This window comes from Neoarius graeffei, chromosome 16 (genome assembly GCF_027579695.1).
Source record: "Neoarius graeffei isolate fNeoGra1 chromosome 16, fNeoGra1.pri, whole genome shotgun sequence".
Taxonomy (NCBI): Eukaryota; Metazoa; Chordata; class Actinopteri; order Siluriformes; family Ariidae; genus Neoarius; species Neoarius graeffei.
In genome coordinates, this window is record NC_083584.1 from 21,729,907 (window position 1) to 21,753,167 (window position 23,261).

The 23,261-nt window shown below is 43.9% G+C and overlaps 2 protein-coding genes across 3 annotated transcripts in view; both read left to right on the forward strand.

Moving 5' to 3' along the window:
* The window catches only part of snx13 (sorting nexin 13), a 206,041-nt gene extending 191,280 nt beyond the window's left edge, over positions 1-14,761 (forward strand). Inside the window, exon 27 of the mRNA XM_060942626.1 lies at positions 14,686-14,761. Coding sequence (XP_060798609.1) covers positions 14,686-14,711 — 26 coding nt within the window. The 3' untranslated portion in view covers positions 14,712-14,761. The remainder of the gene's footprint in view (positions 1-14,685) is intronic.
* LOC132900497 (serine/threonine-protein phosphatase 6 regulatory ankyrin repeat subunit A-like) overlaps positions 1-23,261 on the forward strand; it is a 195,131-nt gene that overhangs the window by 48,453 nt on the left and 123,417 nt on the right. For both annotated transcript variants that reach the window (XM_060942622.1, XM_060942621.1), the window contains exon 2: positions 14,686-14,769. In XM_060942622.1, coding sequence (XP_060798605.1) covers positions 14,686-14,769 — 84 coding nt within the window. The remainder of the gene's footprint in view (positions 1-14,685; positions 14,770-23,261) is intronic.

A 23,261-nucleotide genomic window follows, 5' to 3' on the forward strand; every position in this document is an offset into this window, starting at 1 on the left:
TATCCCTTGTGCCGCTTCTGCCCGAGTGCCCGTACGGCCGCCTTGAAACAGTTCACAGCGTTTAGCTACATGTGTCGATTGGCTATATCTCTTGTGCCAAACAAATCAGATGTTGTGGTGGGCGGGACCGTGTTCTTGAACTCAGAGGCGAGTGCAGGAAAGGACGTGCAGTAACAGTCGCGTTAGGAATGAAATAGCTGCAAAAAGGCATGTTATTGGCATATCGGTGGAAATTATGGCCGATACCGATAACCCGAACTCCTACAAAAAGTCCTACAAAACAAGGACTTCTAGCTCTGCTGTATGTCAAAAGAGACCCTGACAAATGCCTGCCCTATTTACAAAGACCACACCCTGCACTTGTGCATTTGATTTTTCTTGGCTTTGAGAAAAAGAGTTCGAGTGCCCTTTCATAATTTATATCTTCTGGTTGTTGCCCGTTAATGGAAATCCTCAAGCAGGCGGCCAGGTGCTCTCCTTGCAGTCTGTTCCGAAGGTCTGTTTTGACCTAAAATGGCAAGCAACTTGTTACTACAATGAGTCATGTGATTGTAGAGCTCACTCTGAAATATTTAATTAAGTGAAAGTGAGATTGAACTTTGGGATTTGAGCATAAAAACAGTGGGTAAATGTAAATTGAAATTCACATCACTGGTTTACCTGCAGATGTCCTTACCCTGTTCATTGTGGAAAAGTCTCTTTTTCACAATTCCCGCTCGACACCGGCACAACAAGGGCAATCGCTGCTAAGTGGCTGAGTAATGGGTATAGATAGTTTTCACTGACGTCATGGCATTCCGGGGAACGCCCTCCAGCCGCCATCTTGTGGGGCAAACAAAACGGACCATCGCCATTGCCGGCTACGTTATCTCAGACGAATTTATGAAGTTATATAGTCAGTTTTCTAAAATAAAGATCAATGTCGGCAAAATCAAGCAAACAGAAGTATATAGATACATTAGACGACATCTCACGACAACGGTATGCAGCCAAACTGGCCTTGATTGGGGGAATTGACCCCTACGAAGTGGACAAAGATGCATTTTCAAGTGACTATGCAGGGCTGCCAAAGCCTGCTCCAAAGCCTGAAACTGACTTCATCAAACTTTAAAGGCTGTCTGATATATACAACTTTATATATTCTACAGCGTGCCTTTTGGCAGATGCCGCCTTTTTCACGGCTGAATCGCGCAGATCCGATTTTTTTTTTTTTTTTTTAGGGGGGGCGTTGGAGTGTCTGATTATAATTTCAAAGTAAATTCTGTATTAAAATTACTAAATAAGCAAATCCGTTACAGTCCATGAAACAGGAAGTATAAGGATGAGAAAAAAACAGTTTAAATCGGAAAGCTGCGCACATTTGCGCAGTCCTGCACACCGCTCGGGCTGCGCAAATGCGCACAGCTTTCCAATTTAAACTGTTTTTTCTCATCCTTATACTTCCTGTTTCATGGACTGTAACGGATTTGCTTATTTAGTAATTTTAATACAGAATTTACTTTGAAATTATAATCAGACACTCCAACGCCCCCCCTAAAAAAAAAAACGGATCTGCGCGATTCAGGCGGCATCCGCCAAAAGGCGCGCTGTTTGCATCCCAAACACAAATCAAATCATACAGAATAGACGTAAAATGTTTTTCAAAAATGACCCTTGTGTGAGTGAAGTGACAAGTGTCAAATAGAAACGTGACAAGCGAGCGATATTAAGTGTACATTACAATGTAAACATACACTCAGCGGTTCCAGTTAGGCATTCTCCAGAGATTGTTCACATGATGTTTTGGTTTCCAAAAACAAACTTAAACACGATTGTTTATTTAAACAACTTACCACTTATAAAATGATCGGAGCAGACTTTGCTGTGTTTGGAAGGCTGATAATCCTTGCGGTTGATTCTTGCAAGCCATAGATTTCTCCTTTGTATGCTGAGTTTCTTTGTTTGCTCGCCTTCGTGCTCCCGTACAGTGGGAATTCCATAAAAGCTCTGCTTGACGTCATCATCTGACCTATTACGACAGCCATGAATACAACAGGTGTGCACCATTGCTAGCTTTAAATAGCCTGCTTGGGTTCTTTTGAAGACTTTGTACTCGCGCATTACAATGTGTGCTCAGTCACCCGTACGGTAAGCTTGACCCGCAAGATGGCCGCCACTAGGGAATCCCCGACTCTGTGATGTCATGTGAAAACTATCTATATCTGCCCCCATTCATCGCACTCGCTTGCTAGGAGTGTTACCGGTATACCAATTTGACATCCTGACAAAGACAGCAAGCAGTTGATGTTAGGCCTACCTCAGTCACTACCTCTTCATCCTGAGGTGAATTTCAATCCCTCTTTTTGAAATAATTCAAAATGCTCATGATCTGAATTAACAAAACAAATTTAGCATCAGTTTAATAAGGATCGGAGATTTTCTGTTACAGCTGTAGCGTCTACAATAAGACTGACATCGTCACCTGACATTCAACGCGTTGCATTAAGGCCTAAATTAGTGGAGAAACGCTCATCAGTAAATTTGAAAACGATCAAATTCGAGTCAAGAAGTTAATTTAATTAAGTAGATAACTAACATTACATTCCCTTAATTATGTGGCCTAATAGCTTCACCTTTAGAAGGTGGCCTATTAGAAAAGGCTAAAAATAATTTAACGTCTTCCGTCTCACCAGTAACAAATCGCGTTAAGGCTACTAGCACTAATTCTCAAAAGTGGCATCGAAGTTCGCTCTCTGTTAGAATAGACTACTTTTCCCTTTTAACATGAACATGCAGACCTAGATTAGTTTATCACTGCTGTCACTTCACGTCTCCATCACTGGGATAGACTGCGCACATACAATGTCAAGCGGGAAGCACTTCGCCGGTGAATTTGGAAACGGCCTGATCCTGGTAGGATGATAAAGTTAATTTGATGAATTAGATAACTACGTAGGGCTAACTAATATTGCCTTAAAATAGCCTACTGTTGCCTTACAGAAAAGGTAGGTTTGCCAGTACGAAATGGACAAAGTAATTTTACTGAAATAATACACTTAACGTCATCCATCAATCAGTCCCTCCAGGATTTTGCGGGCCTTTTTTCAGTCCCCCCCAGGATTTTGCGGGCCTTTTTTCAGTCCCCCCAGGATTTCGCGGGCCTTTTTTTCGGTCCCCCCAGGATTCCGCGGGCCTTTTTTGTGATTGTTGCGGGCTAAAATGTCTGATGTTGCGTGGGTTTTTCCAAAAAATTGCGATGAAAGTTGCAGTGTTTTTTAGGTTTTTTGTTGCGATTACATTGCGGGAGGAAGTGAAAGTTGCGAGAAATTGTTGATTTTTCTTTTTTTGTGATTTAAAATTGAGTATTTTAAATATTAAAGTTATTACTGAAAAACTGTTGATTAAAAAAAAAAAAACAAAGACACTGAGAAATGGTCCTATAAACAACTTTACCAATATAAAAGATTACCAGGACTACAAAAATGCAGAAAAATAGGCTTCACTTATCCAAATGCACCTGTTGGTTCAAAAGTTAAAGTGCATAGAACCTCACAGCACAACATGAAGTTACCTTAAAATATAATATAAATGCCTCAGCTTTCATCTCATCTCATTATCTCTAGCCGCTTTATCCTGTTGTACAGGGTCGCAGGCAAGCTGGAGCCTATCCCAGCTGACTACGGGCGAAAGGCGGGGTACACCCTGGACAAGTTGCCAGGTCATCACAGGGCTGACACATAGGCTACGTTTACATTACGTCGAATCAGCGGATCATCAGATTAACGTTCTTAAAACGATTCGCGTTTACATAAAACCGTTAGCCGTGCACACAGCAACACCAATACGCAGATACACTCGGCTCCGCAGGCATCCTGCGCTCCAAATCACTCCGCCCTGAACAGCGAGTGCCCTCTGGAGGGTGCGCACTCCGGCCCTGCGCAGCTCACAGAGCGCGCGAGTGAAGTGAACAAGCCACGATTCGGGACTGAGCCGCTGTGTGTGAGATCCCAGCGCATATCACTTATTACTTGCAAGTGGAAGGATGGCAAGCCTAAAGACAATCATAACTACACAATGGGCAGTATTTGCATCAGTATTTGCAGTATTTTCATACTTTTATACTCTTTAATGAAAGGTGATACAAGGCGGAAGTCTGCGCCGTTTTTCAGCAGTCGCGTCACATGACCAACGCCAGCGAATCAGGAAGGTGGATGTCACAGTGACGTTGTCCAATGAGACGCCAGCTAGAGCTCAGCACAGCGTATTCGCGTATTCTCAATGTTTACACAGCACCGGAGCTGATACGATCTAGATTGAATACGTGGACGCTGGCGGATTCCCGTTTCCCCGCTTTTTCAGGGGGGTTAATGTAAACGGACAGTGCATCCGCGAAGAAAACGAGACAGATACGGTCTAGTGTAAACGTAGCCATAGACACAGACAACCATTCACACTCTCATTCACACCTACGGTCAATTTAGAGTCACCAGTTAACCTAACCTGCATGTCTTTGGACTGTGGGGGAAACCGGAGCACCCAGAGGAAACCCACGCGGACACGGGGAGAACATGCAAACTCCGCACAGAAAGGCCCTCGCCGGCCCCGGGGCTCGAACCCGGACCTTCTTGCTGTGAGGCGACAGCGCTAACCACTACACCACCGTGCCGCCCTTGTTGAGGTTGTTATTATTTAGATAATATTGGCTGGCTTTTTTTTCGTGGCATATCAGATATATTCCATTCAGCTAGCATGATATTGAACGAGTCGAAGACGAGTAGCTGAATGGAATATATCTGATAGACCACGAAAAAAAAGCCAGCCATTATAATAATAATAAATTCCTTTCGGGTGTTCAATGTGTCTTTCAAAATTCTCTCAAAATCTTCCATATTTAATGAAGCGAACCTGGCAGCCATATTCGTTTACAAATTGTCACAGTCGCTCGCTAGTGTGGAAGTTTTACATCTCCGACGTGTGGCATCATGTCGTCTTGACAACCATGCAATATCGTAAACCATATTCAGCGCTCATTCTCCATTGGGTAGAGTGATAATAGTAGTAGTAATAATAATGATTTCAATTTATAGTGCCTTTCTCAAAACTCAACGTCGCTTTACAGTTAGAGAGGGGGAAAAAAAGTCCACCAAATAGAGGTCAGGATGTCATTCCAGTGGTGTAGCAGCCACAGTCCCACCAAAAGGCGCACGGAAACAAGTCCCACACCGCCAGCACAGCCGCCGCCGGGCAGCATCACTTGGAACACCATGCCATGGATCCATAAAGCGAGCACAGACGCACCGCCACGCAGAGCGCTGGTATGTCCCATACCGCCTGCACAGCTGCTGCAACGCCACCGAGCAACATCGCGCCAAGCATTAGAGCACTGCAGTCCATAGCAAGGAGCACAGGCATCACCCACAACGAACCAAGGCCTGGAGGGAACGGACGCCCAAAACTGGGTCCGGAGCTACATCACAACCGGCGGACAAAACACTCAAACATCAAACTACACAAACATATACTGTACACACACACAAAAAAAAAAAAGAGGAGAGAAAATAAAATAAAAAGCTCCGGTGAGAAGCGGCAGCCAAAATGTGCACGACGTGCTCTCAGCCGGAAACGGAAACCATTTATATGGTTAAACATTTACATAATACATGTAGGATAAGTGATGTGCTGACAATATCGCATGCTATCAAACCAAATGAATAAAACCCGCTAGAAGGGAATAGAACACGTTTTTGTTCCATCAAAAGTGTCCTGCATGTATAATAGCCACCAATATTCACTGAGCCTGAGGTCGATAATTGTTTTAGTATAAATACACAGGTGATTTTATTTAAAAAGAAATAAATCGTATTTAAAAAAAAACTCATTTCAAACTTCAAAAGCGGTCTGCAGATTTAATAAAGGTGCGGCGCGGACTTGTGACTTATGCCTCGGTCACAACCGGCTGTACATGCTCCTACGGCCGGTCTACGTGCAAGAAATGCACGGAGGGCGCGCGTGTGACGTGCTGATTTTCGAGCCGCAGACCGGCTGCAGAGGTATATTTGTCATGTCAAACAAACGCTATGGGCGCTTACGGTTTTTTCAGGTTGCATGACAAACTTACGGCCAACGTGCGTCTTTCTCCACGAACAAAAAAAAAAAACGCAGTGATTTGGGAAACGCCAAAAATCGCACGGCCAAAAAAATCGTACGTCCGGTTGTGACCTAGGCTTTATCTACGCCAAGTCACATGAAGTACTTTGTTTTGAAATCGATAAAATAAATCTACCCGATCCCACCGTCCCTTTGAATGGTTTTAGACCAGACTTCGTCGCATCTTTAGCGCTTTTAGGAGCAGCATTTTCTTTCATAATGTGGAATTCTGGGCGGCACGGTGGTGTAGTGGTTAGCGCTGTCGCCTCACAGCAAGAAGGTCCGGGTTCGAGGCCCGTGGCCGGCGAGGGCCTTTCTGTGTGGAGTTTGCATGTTCTCCCCGTGTCCGCGTGGGTTTCCTCCGGGTGCTCCGGTTTCCCCCACAGTCCAAAGACATGCAGGTTAGGTTAACTGGTGACTCTAAATTGAGCATAGGTGTGAATGTGAGTGTGAATGGTTGTCTGTGTCTATGTGTCAGCCCTGTGATGACCTGGCGACTTGTCCAGGGTGTACCCCGCCTTTCGCCCGTAGTCAGATGGGATAGGCTCCAGCTTGCCTGCGACCCTGTAGAAGGATAAAGCGGCTAGAGATAATGAGATGAGATGTGGAATTCTTCCTCACTTACGGTGACTAAGCGATCGCCCGCCATTTTGCCGAGTCGCTCAAGGTGATGATCGAGAAATGGTCCGATTTTCTTTTTATACTAAAACACTTTTTACTGAACAGGAATTTCCTTTTGCTAATTAATAATTTCCCTCTTTTCTTAAACATGATCACTGCTCTTTCTTAGTAACTCGCCTAAATGTCGCCAAAGGTGACTGAGCTGAGCTTCTGCAAGGTGTGAAAAGAAGAAAAACACTATAAAAATCACTCTTTGAATATTTCAAATCTGAAGCGAGTAAAGGAAATGAGTACAGACGAGGAGATTACGACTCGCTGTAAATATCTACACAGGCACATAATTTACTACCAGAGTGACAGAGTTGCCTTCCAGGTGGCTCGGTGTTCATTTCAAACCCTGCTTTTGTTCTTCTCCAGCCGCGCTGTGATGATGCGTAACTTGAACCGTTTGCCAAAGTTCTCCTGAGGTCACGAAACGTCAGTGTTTTGTTGTTGTGATAATGTCTAAGCAGGCACATTTTAAAGCTCGTGCATAATTTAACTCCTGACTGCGTCCATGATAAATCATCTTTAAAGGAGATACGCAGAACCTTTATTTTTAAATAAATCTGAGTGGATAGTATCTCCATCCTTGATTCTTGTATGCTGCATGAATGGGAATTAAAAAATGTACATTTTTGGGAATTAAAATCGACCGCAAAGTTGGCATTCGAGCTGCCCCGCTGAGCCTGCCAGCCCTGAGTGCATGACGTCACTGCGGGAACCGGTGCGAAAGACCAAAGGGTTGTTTTACAATCAGGGTACGCAAGCTAAAAATCACATTTAACACTTATTATCTTCAATATCAAAAGGCTTGACTAAATAAACTTGGTTGTTTATTGTAGCCCTGTGATAGCTCTATTTACCATGCATGGTGATAACGTTATTTTTGGTGAGTGTATGGCAATATAGGTCATATTTAGCAAAATTACTTGTGTCATTTAGAAAAAGTGCTTTTTTGACCACAGGTAGCTCCAAAAGGGATGCACTTAAATCATTCTTTATGGACCCTTTTCAGTCACGTGACCTTCGTAAACGCAACCGCCATTTTGGACATGTAGTGGACTTTGGCTCAAATCGGTTTGAATGCGAGGAAGACGACAAACATAAAAGAAAAAGGAGCGAGATGCAGAAAACTGTATTTACTAGTTTACTGTAATTATGATCTGGCAGCTATTTACACCGGATCCAGTGTAAATAGCTGCCGGAGTCAACGTCCGGTCAGGCCGCGCGCGCGCTGGCTCCGTGGCCGCCGGCTCCGGCCGGGCCGCGAGCGCGCGCGCACGCTGGCTCTGCGGCCGCCGGCTCCGGCCGGGCTGCGAGCGAGTGCGCTCCGGAACCTCGGACGTTGGCTCCGGCGGCTATTTACACTGGATCCGGTGTAAATAGCTGCCAGATCATAATTACAGTAAACTAGAACGGAATGTTAACAGCAATGTAATGCCTTTTCTGGCTAATTTTATTCGTCTTACCTCCAACAAAGTGGTCACTACACAAGCGCTGGTATGCCGCTATCCATCTTCTCCGTCAGTCAGCATCTACCGGGATCCGATAAAATGATAACCCCTGCCTTGTTTGTTGATGGTTACTACATCCAGGTGCACAACAACATAGTGGCATGATGGAAGTCTTGCTGAAAATAAACACTTTCTTTGCTGCCGTTCCTCAATGCTAGCTGTGGTAAACTACTGGTAGTACATGTCCAAAATGGCGGCCGCATTTGTCGTGACGTCACGTGAAAAGGATCCATACCATAAAACAGATATTTGGTTCCATATCATTGGAAACATAGTTAAGTTTTAATGTTGAATGCCAGTCAGTTTTCAGACTATTTTGATCAAATTAGTATGTAATTGTGTCCAAAAAAATGTTCTCTCCGAGACAGCTAATTTTTCAATATAAAATAACATATCTAAAATGATTATTTTCATCCTAAAATATGGTCAAGATATTAGGACATAAATATTAGAGACAACTAACACAAAGCTTACAGCCTTAGATTTAAAAGCACTATGGAAGTAGTGGATTCTGAATTGTCAAAAAAATAAAGTCCTCTCCGAGAATCACTTCATTTGTTTCTCCCAGCCCTGCTTAGAGCTACACTTAATCTTGTTATAATACAAACTATTACACATGCCTATCTGTTCTTTAACTTGTCCTTCACTTAAAAACTGGTACAAGAACCAGTTTGAATCAGTTTGAATTTTGGACCCCTGTGACACAAACTTTGTACCCTGATTGTAAAACAACCCCAACGCCAGACTCGGCAGGCGAGAGTGGTTGCGATAGCTTGTTTGTTCGGATTTATTGGAGATTCTTCGGATTCCTCAGATAGTAATACATCTGACTGTGATCGTCCTGAAATTGGAGTGTGTGTACATGCTACTGCTACACACGTAGAACCGTATCAGTTCAAACCATCGGAAAGTGAATCCGATAGTAACACGTCAGCCACGGAGGCCTCCACCTTACGAAATAAAGCCGTCTAGGGAATTGGGTGGAATTGAATGGACAGTCTCCTGTGACTCTCATTAAAACAGGATGGGTGTTATAACTTATGCAACGTACATGTACATGCATGCGTTTCCACTGATAAAACGTAAAAGGCGAATTAAATCAGATGAACCGAGACAATCACATTCTGAAGCAAATTAAATAATCTTATACCGGTAACTTAAACACACAATACAAGTTACATGGATTAATCTAAATGCAGGCAAACAATGGGTGGTGTTGTTAGGTAACCAAATGAGAGTCACATCTTACCCGTCTGTGTCCTCGCTTCTTGAAGGCCGATCTTGTGGCCGACTGTTTTGAAACAACCTGACTCAGTTCTTTGTTCATTCACTTCTTCCACGTAAGGGTGAGATATTGCTGCTGAGGCAAGCATATCCTGCGGAGAGGAAAAAAAAAGCATATCCAGTGGAGAAATCTAACGACTGATCCACTCATTCTCCATACTGAGTACTCCGCCATTACTGCTCGGCTCACACTCCAGGAGAACTGGTGCAACTGAATTTACTTTCCTTTTCTTGTAGTTTGTTTTTCCTTTAATTGTTGGTACTATACCCTCTTTCAATACGGGCTCAGGGTTTCCCATACATAGACCATTGTGTGGCGCAGCGCCACACAATGGATTCCTATCGCCACACAATCAGACTCGCGATTTTGAAAAAAAAAAAATCCTTTGCGTATCGTTCCGTTCATTCATAGTGCTCTTTCTTCTCGTTCGCGCGCGCGCACGCGCACACACACACACACACACACAGAGAGAGAGGCGTGTCCACAGGCCTGCCGGTGCGCATATACCTGGACTGCAAGTAGGCCTGTTAGGCTAATTAAAAATAACGCAGCCTTCCCGATTCGCCTTCCGACCCCTTATTTTAAAAGGTAGCCTACGTCGTGCTCGTGATGAGCTTTATCATAGCCTTCTTGGCTTACAGGAAACGGACATCCCTGAGTCAGGCTATAAACCAATTTTGATGCATACAGTAGCAGCTTGACGCGAGGAACCGGTCTTATTGCATTATCCCGTTTATCCCGCTTCAGCAATGACTTCCCTTACGATAGGGCACTGGAGTTTTTTTTCAGGAGGCCACGCAGAATTAAATGTTCTGATAGGGCATGCAGGCTTTGCAACAATTAGGGTAATGCTTTTTCATTACTGTTAGTTGGCTTGGTGTTACCTTAAGTGGTTTCTTACATCATGATATTTTATTATTATTTTGTTACATTATACGATTTATTTCATTTTAGTATTGGTTGAGGTAAGTGTTGAGTTCAATATTTAAAATAAAAACCTCCAGCTTGTTTTTTGCAATTTATTCCTTGAATGTCAACTAAAGAATGATTGAAAGATTGCCACCAAAAAGGCAAAAAACTAAGGTAAAAACCAGAGATGCACCGATTGACCGGCTGCCGATCGGAATCGGCCGATTTTCACGTGACCGGCGACCGGCCGGTCAAAATTAAAATATGCCGATTTTCTGCCGATCAAAACTTGTGTATCACAGAGATGAAAGTGGAAATACTCGTAATTCGTAACTAAAAAGACTGCAGCTCCACTGGCAGCTTGAACATGCTTTCTAGTGCGATTGTGTTGCGCTTGCGCAGAACAGTGTCAGTCCTGCGCGCCTAACGAGCTCCGGCGCGCACGCTGTTAACAAAAAAAAAAAATCACTATATTTGGATATCCAAATATAGTGAATTATTTTTTGTGTGCCAGATATTGGATGTGAAAAGAAGAAAATGTTTGTGGTTGTGTGAATTTCCCATTACAGGAATTAATACGTTAGCCTATTACCAAACATCTAGTTAGATTTGTGCAAAGAGAGAAAGAAAAAAAATTGTCGTTTTGTTTGTTTTACAGCCTTGGTTGCACTTGATTCCATTGGAAATTACTCTACAAATACACATTTGACAAAGATGATAGAATGGCTATGGTATAAGTATGACTGGAAATTATTTTTGTATTTTGATACTGAATGGAGAAATGGGTTGTTCTATAAAGGCATAAGTTTTCAGATCTAAATAGGCTTATGAAAGTGTGTTCCATAGCAGTAGGCAAATGATATATGAGGGGGAAGTTGTTTTTGTGCCAGATATTGGATGGGAAAAGAAAAAATGTTTGTGTGAATTTCCTATTTCAGGAATTAATATGTTAATACCAAACATGAAGAAAGATTTTACAAAGAACAATGTCTTTTTATTTGTTTTCAACCTTTGAGGTGTTGAAAATTTATTACTGAAAATCTGGCAGAATGTTCTATTAAAGAAAAGATAAAAAGAAAATAGTCTGTGTGTGCTGTGAAGTGGTTTGAAAAAATGAAATCGGAATCAGCCAAAATCGGTATCGGCAGGTCACACTCCATGGAAAATCGGAAATCGGCCCAAAAAATTGCAATCGGTGCATCTCTAGTACAAACTAAACTTCAATTTTGGTGAGTAATTTTCATAAATTTAAAAGACAGGTTTTCCACCAACATCAAGCCCAGCAAACTAATGGCCTGCCCTGTAATGTAAAGTTTGGTCGAGGAATGAAACCAGGCAGGGTTCTGGTAAAAATTGTTTTAGCTGTCTTCTCTTAAAGAACTTAAAAGAATTTAGATTGAAGTGAATAATCTCAAATGCTTCTTGTAGCTTTAAAATAGTCCCAGCAGGTGACTCTGAAGAAAAATACTGTGTGTTTGAACACCGCCCGCTGTAAACACTTTGCATACACCCCAATGACCGACTCCACCGACCGCCACGACACCACCGCGCACGATTCACTCATCGGCACAGTGGAGCACCACAAATTGCTACCTGGTCTGTGGGAAACACTGGGGCTTATAGCCAACGCTCCAACAGATCAGAGGTTTCGTACGAGTCCTCAGTAAAATGTGCAGAGCAGAGGAGAGACCACTTCGTAGGCGCCCAATCTGTGAATTTCTTGCAAAAAGCGTCCAAATCTTCGCAGTTTGAACATTCTTGGGCCATGAATGCAACGTAAATCCACCTTCTGTCGTGTTGCTGCACCTGCCAGCAACACATCTACGTGGCATGGCAATAAATTAGCTCAAAATGGAGGATCGGAGTTGCAGTCAGCTCTGTATGGCGATGAGACCGATAGACTTCCCGCTGTGACATTGTGGACGTCAAGGTCATTCACTCAGACCGCTACCTATATAAATCACTTTAATCATCTCATCTCATTATCTCTAGCCGCTTTATCCTGTTCTACAGGGTCGCAGGCAAGCTGGAGCCTATCCCAGCTGACTACGGGCGAAAGGCGGGGTACACCCTGGACAAGTCGCCAGGTCATCACAGGGCTGACACATAGACACAGACAACCATTCACACTCACATTCACACCTACGGTCAATTTAGAGTCACCAGTTAACCTAACCTGCATGTCTTTGGACTGTGGGGGAAACCGGAGCACCCGGAGGAAACCCACGCGGACACGGGGAGAACATGCAAACTCCACACAGAAAGGCCCTCGCCGGCCACGGGGCTTGAACCCAGACCTTCTTGCTGTGAGGTGACGGCGCTTGCTAACCACTACACCACCGTGCCGCCCCCACTTTAATCATAAAAATTACAATTTTAGATTTATTGTTAATGCTTAAAACTATTCCTGTGCCATTCTTGAAGTCTCAAGGCATTTATAAACAAAATGTGAGGCCATGGTTCTGCGTATCTCCTTTAAGTCCTTCACTGGCTGTGTTTTAAAGCATTAGTGCTTTTGCTTAAGTTATAAGAGAAATATGTACAAGTATCTCCCCAGGCCGTGCTATAGGACACGGAGATTCGTATTTGACTCTGTGTGCATATTCAGACTTGGCTGATTGGTCCCTGCCTGTGGTTAGTGTATATGTAATGTGCATTAGTGCTGAATCGCTAGCACACTGTATTGTAGTTGATGTACAGTCTGAAGAGTGCATTAAGACCGAGTGTGTCGTCTCAGCCTAATGCATGCTGCAATATAACCAGCTTTCTGTACTCCACCCACCCGATCGACTTCCACACAAAAACGCAACGGACAATAAAGTCGTGTGAGATTTTCGTAGGCCCAACTAAAGTTGTGTCGCTGTTTTTCTTTACACTCAAGCGTAAAGATGAAATCCCAGTCACTGGATGTGTTCTCAGCTTGTGTGATGGTTTTTTTTCTCTACTCACGACCAAGTTATCATTTTAAAACAGCACAATAAACAATTTGCTTATCCAGAACCAATAGTCGAGAAAAAGACCGGAGGACGAGCATTTCTGCTATTTTACAGGATGGTGTAGTACAGGGGTGATAGCGTTCCGGCGCCGCGCCGGATTTCCGGCGTACCGCGGCGCTGGAAAAAAAAAATCTAGTTCGCCCGTTATCCTGTGTCATTCTGAGATGCGCAGATAGACAGTAAAGGGAATTCGGAATTCCCTTTACTGTCTATCTGCGCATCTCAGAATGACACAGGATAATGGGCGAACTAGATTTTTTTTTTTTTTCCGGCGCCGCGGTACGCCGGAAATCCGGCGCGGCGCCGGAACGCTATCACCCCTGGTAGTAACACTCAGATGTGCACTCAGGAACTGCTTGTTGTCAGAACCAGCCACGAAAATTCAGCACTCCTCCTCACCAATCAGTGCACAGGGGAGTGTCTTCTCACGCCCCTAGCCTCACTCAGCTCGGTTTGGCTCGCTTCAGCCCCACTCCAAAACCGTGCGAGTTTTGGGTGCCGAGTAGGGCTGAAGCGAGCTGAGTCGTGCTGCTCTGAGGTAGTCGAAATGCGAGCCGTGTCGGGCTGAAGTGAGCTGAAAAAGGGTAGTGGAAAAGGGCCATAAATGGTGGTGTAGTGGTTAGCACTGTCGCCTCACAGCAACAAGGTTCTGGGTTCGAGGCCAGTGGCTGACGGGAGCCTTTCTGTGTGGAATTTGCATGTTCTCCCCATGTCTGCGTGAGTTTCCTCCACAGTCCAAAGACATGCGGTTAGATTAACATGGGGCTGAAGTGCCTTTGAGCAAGGCACTTAACCCCCAACTGCTCCCCGGGTGCTGTAGCATAGCTGCACACTGCTGTGTGTGTGTGTGTGTGTGTTTGCTGCTTCAGATGGGTTAAATGCAGAGGAGGAATTTCACTCTGTGCTTGAGTGTACGTGTGATAAATAAAGGCTTCTTCTTCTCTTCATGGTTACCAGGTCTGGTAATGTATTATCATCGAAACAATCGTCACTTATCACCGTGACCGTGTAAGATCATGTAGAGCATGAACTCCTTCCATCTCGCAGCTGATCTGCCTTTAGTGTCTGTATAACCAGTGAACTGGTCCCAGTCCATTATGTTGAAGACGACAATATATCATCAATTCAGCTTGCAGTTAACGTCTTCATCCTGTAATATAATCTTAACCACAAATATTATTTCTTTCCCCAGCCTTCGTTGTTGAAAGCCATCTTTAATGTGGATCCAGATGAAGTTCGGGCTCTCATATTCAAAAAGGAAGATGTCAACGTCCAGGTATCTTTTTTTTTTTTTTTTTCCTTTTCTCGTTAAAATGTTTTATATACACTACTGTTCAAAAGTTTGGGGTCACTTTGAAAGAAAAGCACTGTTCTTTTCAATGAAGATCACTTTAAACTAATCAGAAATCCACTCTATACATTGCTAATGTGGTAAATGACTATTCTAGCTGCAAGGCTACGTTTACATTAGACCGTATCTGTCTCATTTTCTTCGCGGATGCACTGTCCGTTTACATTAAACCACCTGGAAACGCCGGGAAACGGGAATCCGCCAGCGTCCACGTATTCAATCTAGATTGTATCTGGTCCAGTGCTGTGTAAACATTGAGATACGCGAATACGCTGTGCTGAGCTCTAGCTGGCGTCGTCATTGGACAACGTCACTGTGACATCCACCTTCCTGATTCGCTGGCGTTGGTCATGTGACGCGACTGCTGAAAAACGGCGCGGACTTCCGCCTTGTATCACCTTTCATTAAAGAGTATAAAAGTATGAAAATACTGATGCAAATACTGCCCATTGTGTAGTTATGATTGTCTTTAGGCTTGCCATCCTTCCACTTGCAAGTGGTAAGTGATATACGCTGGGATCACACACACAGCGGCTCAGTCCCGAATCGTGGCTTGTGCACTTCACTCGCGCGCTGTGTGAGCTGCGCAGGGCCGGAGTGCGCACCCTCCAGAGGGCACTCGCTGTTCAGGGCGGAGTGATTTGGAGCGCAGGATGCCTGCGGAGCCGAGCGTATCCGTGTATTGGTGTTGCTGTGTGCACGGCTGACGGTTTTAGTGTAAACGCGAATCGTTTTAAGAACGTTAATCTGATGATCCGCTGATTCGACGTAATGTAAACGTAGCCTAAATGTCTGGTTTTTGGTGCAATATCTCCATAGGTGTATAGAGGCCCATTTCCAGCAACTCTCACTCCAGTGTTCTAATGGTACAATGTGTTTGCTCATTGCCTCAGAAGGCTAATGGATGATTAGAAAACCCTTGTACAATCATGCTAGCACAGCTGAAAACAGTTTAGCTCTTTAGAGAAGCTATAAAACTGACCTTCCTTTGAGCAGATTGAGGCTACGTCCACATGACAACGGATTCAGGTGAATCTGATAAAATTGTTTATCGTTTCGGCCTGGCGTCCACACGGCACCGGCGTTTTGGGTGCCCCAAAACGAAATCTTTTGAGAACGGGTTCCAGAGTGGAAAAATCTGGCAACTGCGCCGTTGCGAAGTCGTCTGGATGAGTAGAACAGATTTGTTTACGATGACGTCACAACCACATGACTAGAACAAGCAGCACTCTCGCGCACATCGTTCGTAACAACAGAAATTGAAATTGTTTACACATTAACCTGACTGACCTGCCAGACAGACAATTTCCACCTGCTTTGATGAACAGAAAGTCCAGCCTTCCACACAAAGCAACAGTTACCTGACTATAGACCCTTTTCAGTCACGTGACCTTCGTAAACGTGACCGCCATTTTGGAGATGTAGTGGACTTCGGCTCGAATCAGTTTGAATGCGAGGAAGGCGACAAACGAAAAACATAAAAGAAAAAGGAGTGAGATGCAGAAAACACCTTCACTGTCCAGCGACGTAGGGCATTTACAGGGCGAGCAGAGGGAGAGGTATTTGCAAAAATTGAGGTTAGCAGGCTTAGAGAACGACGTTTACCTGCTTCCACCAGGATTGTTCACTGACGTACGGAAGTACACGAAGCCCTCGTCTTTACCTGACTTCGGCCCACATGATCTGTATACCTATGTCGTTAAAAACCCATCGCCATACACATACACGCCAACGTCCGAGGTTCCGGAGCGCGCTCCGGCTTGCTCCAGGAGTGCTCCGGCCGAGGTTCCAGAGCGTGCTTCGGCTTGCTCCAGGAGTGCTCCGGCCGAGGTTACGGAGCGCGCTCCGGCTTGCTCCGGAGCAAGCCGGAGCGCGCTGCTTAATTTGAGGACAACCTCGGCTGGAGCACTCCGGGAGCAAGCCGGCGCGCTGCTTAATTTGAGGGAGAGCAAGCCGGAGCGTGCTCCGGAACCTCGGACGTTGGCTCCAGCAGCTATTTATACTGGATCCGGTGTAAATAGCTGCCGGATCATAATTACAGTAAACTAGTAAATCCAGTAAAGGAAAAACTTGAGACTGAAAGGTTTTAACAGTCATCCAAATGACTGAACGTAAACATTGCTACAGTAACATACCAGCTACTGTTGTTGACATTAGCTAGTCAACAATAGCTACTACAGAAGAACAAAGAGGTTACAATGGGTTATTTTAGCCTATTTGGTTACACACTCGCCGCCACAGAATGTTAACAGCAATGTAATGCCTTTTCTGGCTAATTTTATTCGTCTTACCTCCAACAAAGTGGTCACTACACAAGCGTTGGTATGCCGAGGGCTGCCAATCTGTTAATGGCCGCTATCCATCTTCTCCGTCGGGATCCGATAAAATGATAACCCCTGCCTTGTTTGTTGATGGTTACTACATCCAGGTGCACAACAATATAGTGGCATGATGGAAGTCTTGCTGAAAGTAAAAACTTTCTTTGCTGCCGTTCCTCAATGTTGGCTGTGGTAAACTACTGGTAGTACATGTCCAAAATGGTGGCCGCGTTTGTCGTGACGTCACGTGAAAAGGGTCCATAATGGAGGCAGAGGGGAAAAGGGTCAGAAGACCCTTCAGACTGTTTTGTATGAACCACTGCATTGCATTCACTTTTGTATACAGCTTTTCTTTTAAATAAACAAGTAACTGAACCATTTCTTGAATTTCTTTTTTTTTTTTTTATTGGATAAGACTGCTTTTAGGGCAGCACGGTGGTGTAGTGGTTAGTGCTGTCGCCTCACAGCAAGAAGGTCCTGGGTTCGAGCCCTGGGGCCGGCGAGGGCCTTTCTGTGTGGAGTTTGCATGTTCTCCCCGTGTCCGCGTGGGTTTCCTCCGGGTGCTCCGGTTTCCCCCACAGTCCAAAGACATGCAGGTTAGGTTAACTGGTGACTCTAAATTGACCGTAGGTGTGAATGTGAGTGTGAATGGTTGTCTGTGTCTATGTGTCAGCCCTGTGATGACCTGGCGACTTGTCCAGGGTGTACCCCGCCTTTCGCCCGTAGTCAGCTGGGATAGGCTCCAGCTTGCCTGCGACCCTGTAGAAGGATAAAGCGGCTACAGATAATGAGATGAGATGAGAAGACTGCTTTTCAAAATGTTCACACACATTGGCGCTTACATTTCCAAAACGAACTGAAAGAGGCCAGCGCCTCATTCCCATAACTACCTGCGCTCTTAAAGGGCCAGCGCAGAATTTCCCCACCACTACACACAATGGCAAGTGGAAAAAAATAAACCCGTTACATGCACATGCATCCTACTTCTTCTATTGTTCTGGTATCTCCGATGGGACCGTCTTAAGGCCTCTGCATGCTCTTGCGACAAGGCTTTCGCGGATAGCTTTTCGCAGACAGTTGTAATTTATCGTTGAGCGGGGAGTAATAGGCGTGCGCAATGTTATTCACCGCCACAACGCAAGGGGGCGCGAAGTCGCGAAATCGCTAGGAGTAGTTGGTGGGTGTGGTTAGTGGAGTGTTTATCCTCCGGTTACTTATAACGACTAGAACTGGAGTCGTATAGATGTATGTACTTCCTCACTTCCTCGATCAACCGCTCTTCGTGCTGCTCCATCTTCGCTCGTGTTTTTAAAAATGGCGGTCGTGAAAACAAACCAAACCGGGAAAGTAGGGAAGCGGAAGTGCGTGTACAGCGGATGTAGAGTGGACCAATCAGAGCCCGCTTGTCTGCGACGCTGTCGGCGAGGCTTCTGCGGTGGTCACGATTTTTGGGAGGTGCGCGCAGAGCGTCTGCGAAGGTGGGGGGGCTACGCAGACACTGTCTGCGACGCTATCTGCGAGGACTGGGTTGTCAGCATAAATTGGCCTTTACAGCGCACGTAGTGGTGTGGCATGTGTATTGCATCGTTTTCAGCAAGCGCTGCGTTGCCATATGGACCTGATATTTTACTGATCCGTTGCCCATGTGGACGCGATATTTAAAAAAAAAAAAATCTCGTTGTCGTGTGGATGTAGCCTGAGTTTCTGGAGCATCACATTTGTGGAGTCGATTAAATGTTCAAAATAGCCAGAAAAATGTCTTGACTATATTTTCTATTCATTTTACAACTCATGGTGGTAAATAAAAGTGTGACTTTTCATGGAAAACACAAAATTGTCTGGGTGACCCCAAACTTTTGAATGGTAGTGTATGAACTGAGTATTTAATCATCTCGTGCTTTGGTTTCTGAATTTTTTTTGTTTGTTTGTTTTGTTTTGAGCTTCAATTAATCTTCCATTCTACAAAGTTCAGATTTCCCCATGAGCATAAGGTGTTAATGTGCCTCCGTTAATTCAAATGAACTTTTTAACTAAGCCGGTGGGAATTATCACAAGATAAATGCTTGCCTCATTTTCATTCTTCAGTGTTGTTTCTTATCAACAAACATGTAGATTTTACAATTTACACACCAGACTTCGAAAGAAACCAGTGTGAAAGCAGTGACATGCTGCAGTCTGATTAAAACCTATCGACGATCTCTCTCTCTCTTTTTAAATGGGAATAATTATAGTGACAGTTTCTTTGTTTCCTTTTTTGTTTCTCATTTCCGTTCTTTTTACTTCCTCCCTTCGAGGATACGAGGAAAGGAAACCGGGGCAGAAGGAATCAAGGACAAAAGTATTTGTTAAGGTGTTTTTGTTTTCTCATTGAAGAATCACTCCAAAGCACCTTCACTGTGGTGGTGATGCACAGGGCGTGGCACATCTGATGTGGTGTTATTGCACATTATTACACATACAGGACACTTCTTCCATAGAATAAAAACATGTGTTCTATTCCCTTTTAGTGGGTTTAATTCGTTTGGTTTGATAGCATGCAGTATTGTTAGCATGTCGCTTATCTTGTGTGTATTACATCACTCTACCCACTGGAGAATGAGTGTTGAATATGGTTTACGATATTGCATGGTTGTCAAGACAACATGACGTCACATTTTGGAGCTGATTTGAATATCCAATGAGAGAGTTTTCTGCTGCGCAGAAGCATTTCTTTGTTCGCCGGGAAAGAGGAAAATGCGTAGAAACACCCGGAAGGCTACCAAAACTTCATCTCATCTCATCTCATTATCTCTAGCCGCTTTATCCTTCTACAGGGTCGCAGGCAAGCTGGAGCCTATCCCAGCTGACTACGGGCGAAAGGCGGGGTACACCCTGGACAAGTCGCCAGGTCATCACAGGGCTGACACATAGACACAGACAACCATTCACACTCACATTCACACCTACGGTCAATTTAGAGTCACCAGTTAACCTAACCTGCATGTCTTTGGACTGTGGGGGAAACCGGAGCACCCGGAGGAAACCCACGCGGACACGGGGAGAACATACAAACTCCGCACAGAAAGGCCCTTGCCGGCCACGGGGCTCGAACCCGGACCTTCTTGCTGTGAGGCGACAGCGCTAACCACTACACCACCGTGCTGCCCGCTACCAAAACTTCATTTAGATATTCTTCACACATATTTGCAAGAGAAAAACATACCAATGGACAACTGGAAAAGAGACACATCAGGGGGATAAAACGTTTGCGCTAGAGAATGACTGACTGACAATTTGTAAATAAACATGGCTGTCTGATTTGCTTCGTTAAATACAGAAGATTTTGAGAGAATTTTGAAAGAGAAAGACGCGTTGAACACCCAAAATGAATGTGTATTATTAATAATAATAATAATAATAATAATAATATGTGGCAGTTTGTAGGAGTGGGAGGAGCACAGAAGACGGCAGGCCAGAACTGAGTTTCGTAACTCTTTATTTTTTTACACTTTTCAGTGGTCTCTCATATACACAGACATGCACACACACACCTCAGGTGTCTGGTTCGGGAGAGAGCTCTCCTCTACTCTCGCTCTCTCCTTAAATAGGGCGCAGTCACTGGGGTAGACACACAAACACACGTTAATCAACATCAGGTGCAGTGATTCTGCCACTTACCTTCCCTGAGTCTGCCCTCTGGTCACAGACCGACGCTTGACCACGCCCCCGCTGCCACATAATAATAATAAAATAATAATATTGGCTGGCTTTTTTCACGGTATTTCGGATATATTCCATTCAGCTACTCGTCTTCGACTCATTCAGTATCACGATAGCTGAATGGAATATATCTGATATACCATGAAAAAAAGCCAGCCAGTATTATTGACTTATTGCACACATCACATTATACACACAGGTGTGATGTTTTAGTCTATAAAATGTTAGTGATTTTATGCACATTTTATGAATTTTTTTTTTTTTGTGTTAGCGTTTCTTAAAGCTACTCAGCCTTGGGGGCGTCGTGGCTAAGGCGCCATACCATAAGTCCGGGGACCCGGGTTCGATTCCGATCTGAGGTCGTTTCCCGATCCCTCCCTGTCTCTCTCTCCCGCTCATTTCCTGTCCTGTCTCTACACTGTCCTATCCAATAAAGGTGAAAAAAGCCCAAAAAAAATCTTTAAAAAAAAAAAAAAAGCTACTCAGCCTTTTGATTTCATAAAATCACTGAAATTTAGTTTTCTCTGAAATTTGGTCATTGTGATAAATGTTTATTTCTGTAATATCTCAAAATATCAGGCCATTCTGTGGAGAAAAACATACCAATGGACATCGAAAAACTGGAAAAGGGACACATCAGGGGCATAAAACGTCCGCGCTCAAGAGTGACTGACTGACAATTTATATATAAACATGGCTGTCAGGTTTGCTTCGTTAAATACAGAAGATTTTGAGAGAATTTTGAAAGAGAAAGACGCGTTGAACACCCAAAATTAATGCGTATTATTAATAATAATAATTATAATATTTGCTGGCTTTTTTTCACGGTATATCAGATGTATTCCATTCAGCTACTCGTCTTCGATAAGCGTTGTGATAAATGTTTATTTCTGTAATATCTCAAAAAATATCAGGCCATTCTGTGGCTGGGAAGTTATTTAATTTGAGGGGATTCCAGAGCAAATAATGTGCATAAAATTACTCGCTTCCTGCAGTCACGCAGACAGAGGAAGTCCATGTGTGTGCGCATGTGCAGGTTTACCTTCGACCGTGCACTGACAGTTCCATCATTCTGTCACTAAACGAACAGCTGATCACACCGAGGTGCTCGCTGACCGCCGATATTTATTAGTTTGGTCCTGCGTTTCCTTTCGTTTGTATAGAACATCACATCTCGCTTTCCGTTACTGTCGGTCTTTCACGTTTCATTCGCATGCTCACGTCCTCCATTTTTCTCTCCCGTTTCAAATTTGTATCCCACAATGCCTTGCGCGAACGGGGAAAGCCCACCACATGATGCATGATGTAGTATCTTGAATTGGGTCATGGTGAAGCAGGGAAAAAAATTGCGGAGAATTCAGGGCCATGTGGATCTAAGTTTATTAATTGTTCTATTAAAAAAAAACCAAATAAAATTGGAAGTCTGTGATTCGAATTCAGTAGGTTTCGGTCCACTAAACAAAAATACTTGGGTGTCGGGGAAAAGCCTTTTTATGACCTACACTTGAAAAATCTGAAAGGCAGTCTAGCTTTAATACTGCATCGTTTATTCAGCTCAGTTTGAACTAATCCAGTTTTATGTCGTCGTGCTAGACAGTTTCACAGAGCCGCTTTACCCCGACTGTGTTTAGGCCATCCTTAAAAAAAAAATCCGTTTCCTGTCCACCGGGTGGGCAAAAAAATTTCAGTCGGGAGGGAGGGATTTATTTATTTTTTATTATTATTTTTTTATTATTATATATGGATGGATAAGAAATCGCAATGCTGTTTGCTTTTTCTTTCAGTACTTTTTTTTTTATTACAAAAGCAGACACATTTAATAAAATATGACAGTTAAATCAACTGAAACTTGTACAAAAACTAAGTTAGCATTTTAAATGCTGACTGCAACATTTGCAAAACTTTTACAAAGGTACTTAAAATGTCCAACACACGGACTTTTTGTAGTTCTAAATCAACCGTTAGGCCTAGTTTGGATGAAATTACACTATTAAAATGATCACTGAATGATTTGTTTTTCTGAATCTTTACTATTTTGTTGTTCGCTAGAATACCATTTTGCGATTTCACACTTAAGCAAATGTTTGAAAACTCCGGATCTCCTTCCTTCATGGTGGCTGCCATTTTTTTTTGTGCCGCACGGTGCATGCGCAGAGCTGATTCGACAGGGCTTTCCACAAGCGCCGGCTGCCGGCCACACAGTTAAGTCCAGCCGGCTACTTTAATGACTATTTTTGTAGCCCACAGGCTCTAAATATTAATTTTCGATTTTAATTAAATTAAATGTTTATCTAACGGACTGACAATAATGTCAAACTGAACCGTTGATCAAGGGAGAGTAACTCATCCGCGCCCCGACATGCGGTGTGCGCGCGCACTCAGCTGCGTGAATGTGTCATG